The sequence below is a fragment of the Acipenser ruthenus genome, chromosome 1, assembly GCF_902713425.1.
Source record: "Acipenser ruthenus chromosome 1, fAciRut3.2 maternal haplotype, whole genome shotgun sequence".
Taxonomy (NCBI): domain Eukaryota; kingdom Metazoa; phylum Chordata; class Actinopteri; order Acipenseriformes; family Acipenseridae; genus Acipenser; species Acipenser ruthenus.
In genome coordinates, this window is record NC_081189.1 from 77,150,026 (window position 1) to 77,165,603 (window position 15,578).

The following is a 15,578-nucleotide window of genomic DNA, read 5'->3' on the forward strand; positions in this document are numbered from 1 at the left end:
CCAGCTGTAACAAAGCACCTAAACCTAATGTGATGAATGAATGAAAACTGAAAACCTTGCAGAACATTTAAAATTGTATTTACTATTTAGAAAACATACACTGGATATAAAATAAGTACATAATGTTCTCTTTTCTATTTATTCAACCTCAAGACACTTTTTTTGTTGTTTTGCTTTCTAAATTCTGTGATCCAATTGTGAGATGGTACTATGTTTTGGGGTCAAGATTAATATTGTGAAGAAAAAATCTTAAAACTGTCCGTAATGCCGTTATTATGCATTGAATTCGATCAACAAGCTTGCAGGCTTTCTTGTTCTTTGTTTCAGGACGTACCCTTATTGCTTGGGAGTCTGGCTTACCTAACCTTGATTTAGTACCTCACTGTTGCTGGTAGAAATTAAGTTTACTCCAGTGATTTGTAGTAATGATTTCCTTTCATGGCATCAACATCAGGGCTTCAGACTGTCATGGTAAATAGAAGGAGCTGCTTCACTAGTTGACCTGATTAGGGGGTTTGCCGCTGCTGTACAGCCCAGTATTAATGTTGCCTCAGAAACTGACTGAAAAAAAAAAAAAAGTTGAAAAAAATGTAGTAGTTAGCACAAACCTGTGACAAACTAACTGTTCCCTAAGTTTTATTTACAGTGTATTCTTCACTGCAATTATTAAAAAAACACTATATATATATATATATATATATATATATATATATATATATATATATATATATATATATATATATAATTAAAATAATTCCTGAATGCAATTACTCTTCTTAAAAATATAGTAAAATATTTGCTGAAACAGGGACATCCTTAGTTTAACCCATTAAGTACCAAATACATTTGTTTTAAAAAACTATTTTGAGTTTCAACGTGCCTGTAATCAGACCAGTGAAATTCCACGTCAGCTAGGCTTCGGTTTATATTTTATATTAAGGTGACATAAAAGCATCTGAAGGTCTCTATCTGCAGAATTAACAGCTACATTTAGACTTGAGGACAATGGCACGTAATGGGTTAATGTGCATCCCAATAATACCTTTATTAGCTGGAATAAAAGAAACATTTCAGAAAATACAAAAAAAAGAATAATAGATAGTAATTTAGCTGAGATGGACACATTTTTAATGCCTGATGCCAAATTGTATCTTTAAAGTGGGGTTATGAATCTTAAAATGGACAGTAGAAGCTTATCGAGTTATGCTTCTTAAGAATATCTATCCTGGAAATTGTATTTAAAAACCAAACAGCCATAAACATGATGTATAGTTACAGTATATTCAAAGCAATAAAGAGAGAGAGATAACTAACATAGCAGAATTGTCCCTCATTGTACTTTCCAAAAGGAGGACAAGAGAGATTTGCAGCCGTACAAAATATGAGTCTCATGAATTATCAGATTATCTCCACATGAATCCAGCGGTGCATTTTATGTTAGTTACACAGTTCTGTCGTGTTTGCTTTCAGTTTGCACAGACTTATTTTTTGGTGTTGTTTTTTGACTCCGAAGAGTTAAACTGTTTCCATATGAGAGTTGGAGATGTAGCCTTTGGCAAGCTCTGGCGGGCCAGCTGCAGCAGCTAGCTACCTGTGTGTTCCAGTCCTTGTATATACTCGGTGACATCTGAACCATGCCCGATTGTGCCGATGAGACTCTTATGTCTTTGTTTGGGATATTAATTCCTGGCTTTTTGGGCCTCCCTTCATCTACACGGAGAGAGAGAGAGAGAGAGAAAGAGAGAGAGAAAGAGAGAGAGAGAGAGAGAGAGAGAGAGAGAGAGAGAGAGGACCACAGATTGAGTTGAACAATATACAACAGAAAAGAATGCAAATAAACCTTAGCCGGCATTGCCTTGCAAAGCAGTTAGACACCCACTTGCTGGACTTTTAAACTCTTGAGCACACAAAAGAACGATGTTGCCGTTTTCAACTATTCCCTAAAGTAAAGGAGAAAAAAAAGCTGATCCTTGTCATTATAGCTGTGAGGTTGGAATCATTGGTAGTACGAGAGCTGTTCCCATGATGCAGTCTGATAAGGATTGGCCTACATGTAGCACAGCATGCCACAGCTGATGTTTCCTTGATTAGGTGTCTTATCTTCCATTGAGCTGCATCTGATGAAGGCTGCTGACAGAGTAATGGCTGGGAAAGCATCGGACGGCTCCATAAAATGGCAGCTATGTTATGACATGTCAGCCAGAACCTGGTGGATGGTAAGTTGGCGTGAGAATTTATTTTTTTCTATTTTTTTCTTTTTCTTTTTTTTTTGGTATAAACTAACTCCTCCTTGGTTGCCGCAATGCATGTGTTATAAAGTTCAAGGGCAATCACTTTGTACAACTTCTCCTTACTCCGTTACCCCCCCCCCCCCCCTTCCCTGTATTAGAATGGGCTTTTGTTTTTTGAGACAGGACCCGGACCCTTCGTTTTGGGAGCCAGCGTGTTTATTGTCACTTCAGCTTTCACAACAAAATGCAAATGTTACAATGTGCCCCCCAAACTTGGCTTGTGTGAGAATATTCATAGGGTGGAAGCAATTTGAAAAAAGGAAAAGGGGGGCCAATGTGTGACTGTTGTGCCGGCTAATTGTGGCTGACTTAGTTTAAATAGTTTGCTAGAGTGATCCACTTCTTAATTTTACCAGTGAATAATTATTTTGCAAGTGTATTGTGACAGTTGGTTGCTACTTCTTAATTACGCACTTGTCCACCATGCTGGAATTAATTTCATGTTGTCTTCCGATAATGAATACAGTAAGTCAAGCAATCACTGATGAGTATGCTGCTTGACATGCTTAAATATAGTTAATGAGGCTATGCATATTCAGACTGTATTTCTTTGTTTAAACAACCAGGGCTTTTAATTCCACACTTATTGCTACAGTTGAATTTGAAAAAAAGTGTTTCCCTCAAAACAACTTTGTTTCTGTACCAGACAGCAACAGCAACCCTTTAAACTCAAGAGAAGCAAGTGCACTGGGAAATCATAACTACTGCAGCACTCACAAGTGATAGTTGAACATTTTCTGTGTATGCTAATTGTTGTTGTGTAGACAATGGCCTCTTGTTATGCTTTGCCTTGTCATGAATGAGGACCTTCTGCTGGCTGACATTCCATTATGAATATTAATTTAGTTCTTGGGTTTTTCAGTCTGGCAGTAGTTTTTTTTTCCATATCTTGCTCACTGTCTTTGCTTATTTGTCTGGATAATTATTATGCTTACTGCATGGTCTGTTTTTTTCACAATTAGCACAGTGTTTAGACAATAGGCACTTTATTCCTAGACAGTGAATTCAGAGAAACATCGGTGGACAGCGTGTCCTCTTACTCGGGCATTAGGCATCTTTTTGGTAACTGGTAAATGCCTTCCTACTTTATTTTTATTTATTTATTTCCCAAGAGCTGCAACAGTTTAAGGACTATTCTGAGGTATAGTTCAATTGAATTTCAGTGACACTGCACCTCATTGCAAATTTTATTTTATTCAACAATGTGTCTTTTTAAACGGGTTGAAGAGTTGTGATGGTCCTTTTTTTACCATGTAAGAAATAAAATTCTCATCAGGAATTCGTTTTAACTACTTATCTGTTGTTTGTCATCATAATACATTGTGAGATGGAAAAAAAAAAAAAGATTTTATGCTGGCTTGACATTATTGTATGTTTGCATTGATCTAAAAGAACACTTGCGAAGAAGTGCTTTATAATCTGGCGTTTCATAAATGTTCTCATTAATGTAAGGGTGCTTTTACATGTGGTTTACAAGTTATATTTGTTGTGTGTTTTGTTATATAATAATAGTAACCACCTGGATACTTTGAAAGGTAAGTCAAAGTTAAAAAGCTTAGTTTTAAAAATAAAAAAAGGACAGTTGTATTGATTTAGAAACTTCCAATTCATTCTCAGTTTTTTTAATGATATTTTTTATTTAGGCTTACCTTTTAAAATAATTTGTGGACAACATTGCACTTTTAAAAGTGTAAACTACGTAATACTGAACAGTGCGTTTTAGCAGTAAAATTAGATGTTTGTTATCAATCAACCACAAATTAAAATAATTATCCCAAACTCTGTACGTGTTAGCTACAGTAGCTGAATTAAATTAAAGTGTATCTTTAGAATATGGACTGAACTTTTCCCCAAAATGTCTTTAACATTTTGAGCAAAGTATTTGTTTTTCAGTGGCTTAACAGTCTGAGATAAATAGTTTGCTTATAATTTGACCCCTATGAAGGCTCTAGTGTATTTTAACTACAGTCAACATAAAATAAGTAAATGTACAATGAGTTTTCTTGTTTTTTTTAATCTGTAGTCTTTTTCTGTAATACCTTAAAATTAAAAATGTATTTTTAGTAAATCAAACAACATATTGCATGCAAATATACTCTGCATACTTGTGGGGACCCATTACCTTTCAGTTAAAGAGAAATGTATGAAGGGAAACATTAACCTTCAGCAAGTTATTTTAAAAGGAATCAAACAAATACATTGTCATCTGTTTCAAGTAAAAGTATAGTGAGAAACACATATGCCTTAATCGTGTGACTGAAAGCAAGATGTTAAACTGCATAAACTGTAAAATATTGATCCGCTACAGAGGGCTGTAATCTAGCCACTTTTTAATATATGCTGTAAGCTTCTATTGTAGCTCTGCTCTTGTGAGTGAAGGGAATCATCCAAGGTTTCTTATGTGTACGGTGTATTTGTTGTATAAAACATGTATTTTTTCTAGTAAAAACAATTGATAACTAACCAGTAGCATTTTTATAATCTGATACTGTAGCTAAAACAAAAAAATTAACTCAAGGTGTAATCAAGACTTTTGTTTCAGTTCAAGTAAATCTTTGACCTAAAAGATAGCTTGTGCGGTTAATTTCAAATGTAACTCAAATTTAGAAAATGTAAGTAACATTAATTGCTGCTTCGATTGATATTGAAGTTTGTTAGGGACTTCTCAAATCATAATTCCCCTGCATAATTACTGTGCTTTTTATAACAGTTGTCCAAGTATTATTATTATTATTATTATTATTATTATTATTATTATTATTATTGAAGTAAATACATAAGGTTATAAAAAAAAAATCCTATAGCTAATAATCTTTACAGTCTTTGTAAAAAATAAGTACTGTTATCTTTTGAATCCATGTCTTGTTTAGCCTGCAAGCTTAGCCTGTTAATGATCTTGATCCAAAATGTTTTTTTTCACTGCAGTGTTCTGTTTTGCAAAATATATTTGCAATTCTGCAGAGAGGATTAGGAGAAATACATACAACTGGTGAGATTTTTTTGGCAGCAACAGGAAGCTGCATGAAACAAGCGTATCTGGCTTTAACAGAAGCCCCCAGAAATGGTCTGCTTCAATAAACATGATTTTTTAACCATCAAATGAGACAAATTCCAAGTCAGCCTATAAACTTTTAAGATTTAAAAACGTTATACTGGTGCTAAAAAAATACATGTACTGTGTATATTGACAATAGAAACAAACCTATGTATAATCGTGACAATTTGGAGCTGAACTCTTAGCTAAACAAAAAAAAAACAACAACACATGTTTAGTATAAAACCACCATAGATGAGCTACAACACAGTGCTCCTCTGTCACTAGGTGACAGTCACACCCCTGTCAACTGGAAACACTGAAATCAGAGGTGATTTAACTATTTTTTGATGCTCTAAACTCTAAAATGTATTGCTCCACACAGTTAACCATGGAAGAATGGCACTATGAGGTGTTTGATATTGAATAATACAAGTGTCATTATGAAAAAAAACTAAAAACTGTAAGCCTTTTCAGGCAATACAAAGTGCTACTACCAAAATGCGGAGTACCTGCCCATTTCATGCATTAGATATGCTGTGATATGAACCTAAAAAACCTGAAACAGCTAGAATCTGTTGTTGGAATAAAAATACACCATACCAGTACCCTCTTACCAGTAACTTCCTTGCCAAACCTTTACACAAGCTCCTGTCATGTGCAATGATGAACCCCACAAATTGATTTACAATGAGCTTATTAATCCAAACCAAACATGTGGCTGAAGTGACAGATGTATCAATGCACTTATTGTAGTTTTATCCTTGCCCTACATTTTTTACAGACTAGATTAGTTCATGTAAGATTAAGTAAAACGATGCAAAATGATACCAAACCATTCAGGCAGAAAATGACAATGAAGGATAATTGCACTATTTTTACATTCTGTACCAGGAATTTGTGTTACAGTTACATTTGAAATGTGTTTTACATGGTTTATAGTTGTAGTACTTCATAACATATATATATATATATATATATGTGTGTGTGTTTTGAGTTTCTTTGTATTCAGAGCAAAATACAGGACCTGTATCTGAAAAGAAAATGCATACCAAAAAAGCTTTTTTTTAAAAAAATATTATGCACAGTTTCATGGTTTTTATTTTCATTTATTTTTGTCGGCTTTCGATGTTGAATAACACAACTGCTGATGCATGTACAGTTCTTGTTAATTGTTATTAGGAAGTTAATCTTTTTTGGTTTAAACAATTAAAAAAGTGTAGTATTTGATTAAATAATTAATATTTATAATTATTTTGGGGGGGTCTGTGCAATACTTACCTTAGAATGCATAATAAGGAGCATAGTGCATGTTACACTTTTTTAATTGAATATATTTTGTATTATAAAGGTACCAAATCTTTTCGAGTTGTCCATTGTGATCAGACACTTTGACCGATGATAAGTGCCACTGATGAAATAGCTCTTACCAAGAGGCCTGTCTAATTGCTGTCTTACATTTGCATGAAGGGGTTAAAGGAATTGGGACTCTTAAATGATGAGTACTTTGAAAAGGAACTAATTAAATTACTTGAAACATTAGACTTCAGCCTGACTGCCCAGCCCTCCTCAGTCTATTAAAGGGTATTCATGAAAAATGAAACCCCCTCAACGATGCTGGACTGCCTGGTCAGAGAGGGGAAACCATAATTTGTCTATAATCCCTGAAGCAAACAGTTGTTCATTAAGAAACAACTCTAATGCAATCTTGATTGTCAGGATTTTTCTTCTGTCTCAATTGTTAAGTACAGCTGGGAAGCTAATGTCAGTTTATGTACAAACCCCAAGCAATCTGGTGCTCAGACAACGTCATGCAGATTTAAATACATTTCAGTCTTAGATTAGCATAATGCTAACTAATTGTGAATAACATTAGCATTAAGTATGGCACTAATTCAGAGATTAATGGTTTTAAATTGTAAGAAATTAAGGTCAGACTGTGGTTGATGTTTAAAATCAGAAGGCATGTATTAACTTGTTTTTTATCAACATGTTACCATTCCCCCTAATAAAATGAGAAGCCAATTAGTGGTGGAGCAGCAGGATCAGAACATGTAATGACATTGATTTTTAATAAATACAATCCTATTTGCTAGCTACTGGATTTAAAAAAAAGTCTATAATTGTGTCCCATAAACAACAGAATAAAGCAATTATTTAAATAACTACTGCTAACTCAGTTTTGTTATGTATTCAGTTTAAAGATATTATTATCAGCAGTGGTATTTTTTATTAATAACAATAATTATAATGTTAAAATATATATATATATATATATATATTATTCTAACGTAAGCATGATATGTCATAAGGGATATAAAAGGGAAAGTATGACTTGTAATACTGATTTTTGAATTAGGTCAGTCATTGCATATGTCTCCTAGGTTTCAGCTTAATTTAAAAGATACTTAAATTAAATCTAAAACCAAAGCTATAATAACATAAGGTGAATTGAATTCACGACCAACTAAAGATCTGTCCTTGTAGTATTTTGTTAACTGTAAGAAAAACAAAGTCTGATAGACGTCTAATGACAGTGCTAGAAAAATACATCTGTTTTGGATTCTGTTATTGATGTATTATTAGCTAACTTTAATACCAGCAGTTTAACAAGCTATTTTTTTAAACTACCATCATGCTCATGTTTGTTACTGCATCTTATTGTTCTGGAATTGTGTTACAAACATAACTCCAATTTGTATAACTTTGCAGGATCCTGCAGAACATGTGGCAGATTAAATCTAAATTATGTGGTCGCTTTAGCTAAGGTGGGATAAATGTTGGTATTAAAACAAAAATTCAAAGTGCTTCTCTAACGCATTGCCTTGTAGGGGTTGTGTCAAATTAACGCAATATAAAAACACAAACATGCAAGCGTTTTTAAAGACAACTTTAAAGTTGCTCTTACGCAGCTCGCTTGAAGATTCACATTTAAAAAACAATTCAAAAATATATATATTAAATATAAAATGGGCACATTACATCATACCAAAGTACACCAAACTATAGACTATACAAGTGTAAAAATAAAGATTGATTTTTCTACTTTTTTATGGTCTGTAAGCAAGTTCCGTGATTTTTATTTCGTTTATAATCAAGTCTATTACGTAAATACATCCATGTCCAGTGGGTATTGTACATCTGCAGTAAATTACTGGTTTACATAATGGAGAATAAAATTGTAGTTAATACAATCCTTGAATTACAGGGTATAACTGGACAGACAGTAGTCCTAATTCACTCATATTGTAATATCATTTTTCAAAGAGTTAAAATAGTTTGTCATTTGTACCTTTTTTCTAGGTACAGTATTCGATTTAACAGTTTCTACTTCTATAAACCAGCACACTGTATTATCCGGCACATTTTTCTTGTCCCACGCGAGGCCAGGTTAAACAGGTTTTACTCTACACTATTGGATGCTGTAATTCGATAATTCTACACATGCTCCGCTGTTGAGTGACTGCGAGTAACATATTTTACAGTTTATAGGCTTCATACAGACATAATTAGCTGAGGTAGTATTTGTTAGTGTTTAGAGTTTATTTATTTCAAAATTTGAATGTTTTGACTACAGGCTATATTCTCATCTTCAGCCATTGTTTGAGTGCAGCAATAAAAAAAAGAATACTCTTTTCACACAAAACTTAACATAATATAGGAAAACTTTTTTTATTTTTATTTTGTGACTTTTTATGTTGCCTTTATGTTGCATTTAATACCTGGGTCTGCAACACAAACATAATGTTGCCTATGATATAATAGAATGTAATAGGAAAAAAAAAAACACATTACAACCTGCATAGCTCATTTCTTGGCATACATACATATTTTTTTTTATTAAAATCATGTATTACATTTTCGCTACCCTTCTTGTGACTACCAATTATTATGAATTCTAAAAGCAATCTAGCTTATAGCCCACCCACAACTGCAAAAAGGATTTGTATACTTCCACATGCGTCTAAATATGTAAATATCTAGGCGAGATGCATCAATTATTAAAATAGAAAATACATGTTTTTCCTTTCTGTTGTTTTCATGCTCTAACATGGGTGGTTGCGTGGTTCCAGACCCTTCTTTGTTTTGTCTGAGATTTGGTCTGATTCATGGAAATGGTAACTTCAATTCCCTCACGAAAGGTAAAACACCCCTGCATTATTTCTCTCCTCCACTTCAATTTCAGGATTTTTGCAGCTTCTCAGAATGTACATCGACCTTAGTTTTAGATTTCATCTACCACAAAGTTAACTAGCAACATATTATTTTTCAGAACCGGAAGTGGCATCTGTGTTCGTTTTCAAATGAAACTATGTTTTTAAAGATCACGTTGCCATTTAATATAATTTATAATCTGTTTTAAGTAGCCTAAAAAAAAAGAAAAATCTACAGTATACTTCTACTTAATTATTTATTTTTTCTTTCTTGAACTGTGCTTTGTCAGCATAGATGAATGAGGGGGCAATTAAATTAAACACTATAAAAAAAATACATAATTAAGCTACAAGAGATTTATACTGCATAAAATACATTTAAAATAAATACAATTCTGTGTAATGGTCTGCATATGAGTGCTAGAGATCATTGGGTACATTGCATTACATACAAATTCATGATTGATCCAGGATTGTAGAAATATTATTTAGAGACTGTTCACTGAAATGAAATTATTTACATACATTTTTTTTCTTATGAAATATGTTTTTTCTAATAAATATGGTAATAAGGTTTTGCGTTTTATCTAGTAATCAAATCGGAATTTGGTCTTTCGATTCATGAGTCTAAGATTCTTATCTTTGGGAGTCTGTACCTTCTACAGGTGCCATCAGATCATTGTTTGATTGGTTTATAACGGCCCTTTCATAGTTCTAAAAGAATAAATACACTTAAGCATTTCTGTTATGTAAAAACTAGTATCCACAATTTTTCTGTCTCAGGTGTTCTTCATAATTCAGAAATGAAAGGATTTACCTACAGGATTTTAGCAAATGTGAAGTCAGTAAAGTTCTATTCAGCTTGGTTGTTGAGGGCAGAGGGTCAACTCATTTCTTTAGCAGTGGAGCTTAGAAAATATCTGTGCTCAATAACTGTTTCACAATGCTTACCATTGTTTATTTGGGTCTTCAGAAAAAATGGGTGGTGGGGGTGGGGTGTTGGATACTCAGTCAAAAAGTATTTGAATGCAATGGGTAACTGTAAAATACAAAGCTCAGCAGTTTTAATAGCATTGCAGCATTGCCAAGCAGTAGAGGCGTAATCTATGTGTGTCTGACAATAAATACGTTTGTCATCATTTAGTATGCAGCAACTGTATTATTTAACTGAATCCATTTAGTTACTTCTTATTAGCTTTACATTATTACTGACCCCCCTTTTATTGGGCTGAGAATCTTTTGGTTTCTTACTTTTTTTTTTTTTTTTTTTACATTAATTCAGGATATAAATGCAAAAGTCTCAGATACAGTCCTGTACATAAAGTGAGGATTCCTGGTGCCATTTGGGTAGGTCACATGGTCTGATTGCTACTACATCACTGGTGTGCAACGCATGAAGCGATAAAGCCCTACAAGTTAGCCGGTTTAAAAGATTACAATGTGCACAGTAATCCATCCCTCTCTGTTCTTTACAATGCTTTCCTATGCTTTACATGCTTTCACTATGCGTTATTGCACTTTGCTATGCTGTTACTATGGTGCACTTTTCTAAGGGAGCTCCAGGAAGCAGCAGAAACTTTGCATTATGTAGTATTTGTAAAATGTGCAGATTTCCAACTAATGTATGATAATACAAGCAAAAAAACTAAAAATCTTCAACACAAGAAAAGAAAGACCAGTGATAATAGTCCTAATGCTAATAATATGTAATTGCTTTTAAAACTTTGCTTAGCGCTCCTCAAAGGATCTATATTTTATATATGTATAAACACTAATATATCTCCCTCAGCCCTGGGGCCACTGATGTGATCTTGACATTCATGATTCACTCCTGGATTTTCTCTGCATACAGACTGACTGTCTTAAATTAAAGTTAATAATTGGCCCTATTATGAAGCAAGTGCAAAGGCAAGCTAATATTTTCAGAGGGGGACAAAAACTATTGTAACATAAAGTAGCAACAATATATTGTGTTCCTACCTGTATCTAAAATGTTTTTTGCTTGTTTTTATACCGTAACATACTTGAATGATACAGGACAAATATAAATCACTTGGGCATTTCTTTCTGCTGTTTAGGAAAAACTTTCACTTATGAGTAATGAAACATTAGAGGCACCAAACGATGGGCAGCATGATTTTATGACTACACCCACACAGGGTCATGGAAGGTGCTATAGCTGACAACGCCTAAATGTGTCACTGCATGAGCTGGATGTAGGATTCAGTTGTAAAGACAACAATAAACAGGAAATGTTACATTTTCACATGGACATCTTTGAACCATGTCAAGTTGATTTGTATCCCTGTGGCAGGGCGGAAGCCTTGCCGGTAGAAGGTGTATGGGTGTGTGTGAAGAAAACATGTGGGAATGTGGCTGGGGCCATAATTTAATGATTAATGGTTAATGAAGTTCCAGCCACAGGTGTATAAGAGGTGTATAAGAGGTGGAATCACAAGTGTTAGTGAGGTTAATGTCGCTGTTGGTGAAAGTACGTGTTGCTGTGTTGCTGTTGCTAGACCTTGGCCCTTGTGCCTTTTGTTTTGTTAATGTGTTTTTGCTTGTTAACTGTATTGTTATTAAACGTGTGCAATAGCGCTTAAGCTGCAGCTTTCTTGTCTCTGAGCGGCCTGCCAGAGGGCCCAAGAAGGGGGAGCTGTCTCCAGCTACACATCGGGAGGGCAGCTGGGACACCTACCTCAGAGCCTGTGGGGGTGGGGGCTCTTCACGTTCAACTGCCCTCTCCAAGAGGAGGAGGAGGAGGTGCCAGCGTTGCTGCCAGCATTGCCACTGTCAGCATTGCCACTGCCGGAGTACCCTGCACCACTGCCAGCTGCACGTCTGGAGGGGCCAGCGTTGAGGCCAGCATTGCTGCTGTCAGCGTTGCCACTGCTGGAGTGGCCTGCACTGCCGACAGCATTGTCGCTGCCAGAGGGGCCAGCATTGCCCATGCCAGCATTGCCACTGCCAGTGTGGTCACTGCTGGAGTGCCTGCACCACTGCCAGCATGGCCACAGCAAGAGTGCCCTGCGCCACTTCCAGCATTGCCGCTGCTGCAGTGCCCCGCACCACTGCCAGCTACACATTTCGGAAGGGCTTGCGTTGCTGCTGCCAGAGTGCAAAGCGCCGCTGGCAGCATTTCCACTGCCAGCGGTACCACTGCCAGCATTGCCGCTAGCGGTATTTATGCTGCCAGCTTTGCCACTGCTGAAAGAGGGGCGAGGAGACTACCTCCACCGCCCAAAAGAATCCACATTGAGAAGGATGTACATGAGGGGAGGGGGTTGGTGTTTCAGGGGGAGGTGGCCGTTTGCGGCCAGGTGTACTGTGCACGGGGGTGGGTATGTGGCAGGCCCTGCCGGTATGAGGTGTGTGTGTGTGTGTGTGTGTGTGAGGAGAAAACACGTGGGAATGTGGCTGGGACATTAATTGAATGATTAATGGTTAATGAGGCTCCAGCCACAGGTGTATAAGAAGGAGAATCACGGGTGTTAGTGAGGTTAATGCAACACAACCCACGCCCTGTCATGTGTTATCCCCTACTTATAACATGTTCTAACCATGAATTGGCCAACATTTTGAATTCAGAAATACTAACATAATGAGGAGCACTGTAATTTTACAGCAAAACTGAAACAAGGAAAGCAGTGATGTTTGATGGGAAAAAAGCTTTTTGTGCAACACCAAAGAGGTAACAAAGGGTTTATTGACTAATAAAGTTAAGGCATGTGACCAGAGATCAGGTATCTGAGATTTTCTGTGCCTTTAGTAGGCAATGTACACTGATTTTATCAGGGAATTTTTGTTTAGACCAAATACTTTTGTCAGTGTACTACACAGGATGTAATTATCTTATCTTATATTTAGTAAAAATAGGGAGCAAATGCACTGTGTACAGTGCATGCTTATCTGTGTGTTTTTCATTATGAGCAGCTCCACAATCGGAATACGTTTCTTAATCATGAAATGAAAGACATGGCCAAGCAGATTGGATGTAAATAATATATGTTATGTGTAAACAGTCTATTTACAGCGCAAACAGCATAAGGAGTTGAAGAACAAGTACCAAAGAAATAATGGTTAAACTGACATCATTGTAAAAGAATAGGAAAAAAATATTTACAGAGCATTTACCACTTGGCTCAGTTAATATCACTGTTTTGTTTGAAAAGGAAAAGAAAATGTTGATGCTAAAAATCATGGAATAAATAATTTGTGAGGTTAATTTATTAAAGATTTTTTTCATTCACCAGAGTTCCTTGCTAATTCTGTTACAGTTGTTTTGTTTTTCAGACTTAGGATGATGGCTAATACAGTACTTTGTGAAAATGGCCTGTATCCCCTATTGTCTCTTAGGTGGTTAGGACTAAGTGAGACCTTATTATACAATATTAAAAAATGGATCAGAGATTTCCTTACCTGAATGGTCAATACAAGGTCTTTAAACTCTGCTAAAGGACCGCAAATGTTATCGTTCAAACTATGCTTAATTGCTGTTGCAAATCAATCTGCCGGAAAATACATAAATAAAGTATTCATGTATTTTACTTTTTTTTTTTTGCTTGATGAAAGAAAATCTCTGTTTTAGTACATAACACACCCTCTGAATGCTGTCTGTCAATGTAGACTGGACTGAAGTCTGCTTCCTCGCTATATCATTTAAATTTCAATCTATTTAAATTTAGTATAGCAAAGTTAAAAAATAAATAAATAAAATGAAAACGTGTTTGCTGTCAGTGGCAATACAGTAATTACAACAGAAACTTGTCTGTGGTTTGAATGACAAAGTGAATAATTCAAACAACTGGATGCAGTCTGATTGCTTTCAGCAATGTTATTTCAGCATATCACAGTAACAACACAGAACAGTGCTCTTTTCTCTAACAAAGCCAAGAAGGAGAACTTTGAATAAAGACTGCTTTGAATAAAGTTACTGAATAAATAGCATGATCAGCATTAACACATGTAGACCAGTAGATATTTTTAATTACAGTTTTTTTTTTTTGTATTATTATTATTTTTAAATACATTATAGGACTAAAATCAAATACTAAAATGTATAAAACGACATGAACCTGCACTCAAATACTAATTAAAATATAAAAAGTTACCTGGGCTTTTATCTATTTACATATTTTGCAAACGTTCACAAACCATGTTTGCTTTTTTATTTATGCTATTGGACATACTAAGGATGCGACATAGACCACCACTGAGATATTAAAGCCTGAAGCTACCAGAGTACACATGGAATTCTGAAAAAAACGCATATTGTGGAAAACATTTGTATTCATTAGCAACAAAAACTAGTGCTGCATAAAACAAACAAAAATAACTAACAGAAACACTGTAAATGTATTTTTTTTTAACATATCCATTTTCTAATAGCAATAGAACCCTCAGAGAGGGCTTTACCATCTGGTAAGGCCCTTCAAGTTATGTTAAATGCCCTCACCTTTGGCTTGGGACATTTAACAAAAGCATTTAAACTAGAAAGGAAGGGGGGAGAAATCAACAAAAAAACAGAAAGGAGACTACATCAAAACAAGGGCAACAACTCAGGTAAGACAGCCATTAAATGTATATATTTAAATGCTAGAAGTCTCAGAAACATAATGTTAGAACTTGAAGCTACTGCACTAACAAGTAACTACGATGTGATAGGTGTTCCAGAAACTTGGTTAATCCGAGAGTGATGGAGTATAATATAATATTAGTGGGTATACACTGTATAGGAAAGACAGGCAGGACAAAAGAGGCGGAGGGGTAGCGCTATACATCAAAAATAGTCTTGAAGCCCAGGTGTTAAATCTGGAAGAAAAAAAGAATGCAGAATCAATATGGGTCAGAATAATGGACAGAAATTCAAAGAGCATAATAATAGGGGCATGCTATAGACCGCCAAATTCAGACACTGAGCAAAATAATCTGTTATACAATGACATTAGAAATGCGTGCAGCAAAGGAGAAGCCATATTAATGGGGGATTTCAACTTCCCCCATATAAAATGAAAAAACCTGGTGGGGAGCACGACAGACGAAATTGAAATGGTGGAAATGACAAATGACTGCTTCCTAACGCAATTTATCAAGGCACCA

The 15,578-nt window shown here is 35.2% G+C and overlaps 1 protein-coding gene across 7 annotated transcripts in view; it reads left to right on the plus strand.

The window, feature by feature from the left end:
• Window positions 1-2,037: 2,037 nt before the first annotated feature.
• LOC117420856 (nuclear factor 1 B-type) overlaps window positions 2,038-15,578 on the plus strand; it is a 154,212-nt gene continuing 140,671 nt past the window's right edge. For 2 of the 7 annotated variants that reach the window (XM_059030062.1, XM_059030098.1), the window contains exon 1: window positions 2,051-2,216. In XM_059030062.1, coding sequence (XP_058886045.1) covers window positions 2,121-2,216 — 96 coding nt within the window. In that variant the 5' untranslated portion in view covers window positions 2,051-2,120. Of the gene's footprint in view, window positions 2,217-15,578 lie in introns of all 7 variants that reach the window. The other 5 variants (XM_059030081.1, XM_059030068.1, XM_059030076.1 and 2 more) reach the window with 5 other exon arrangements.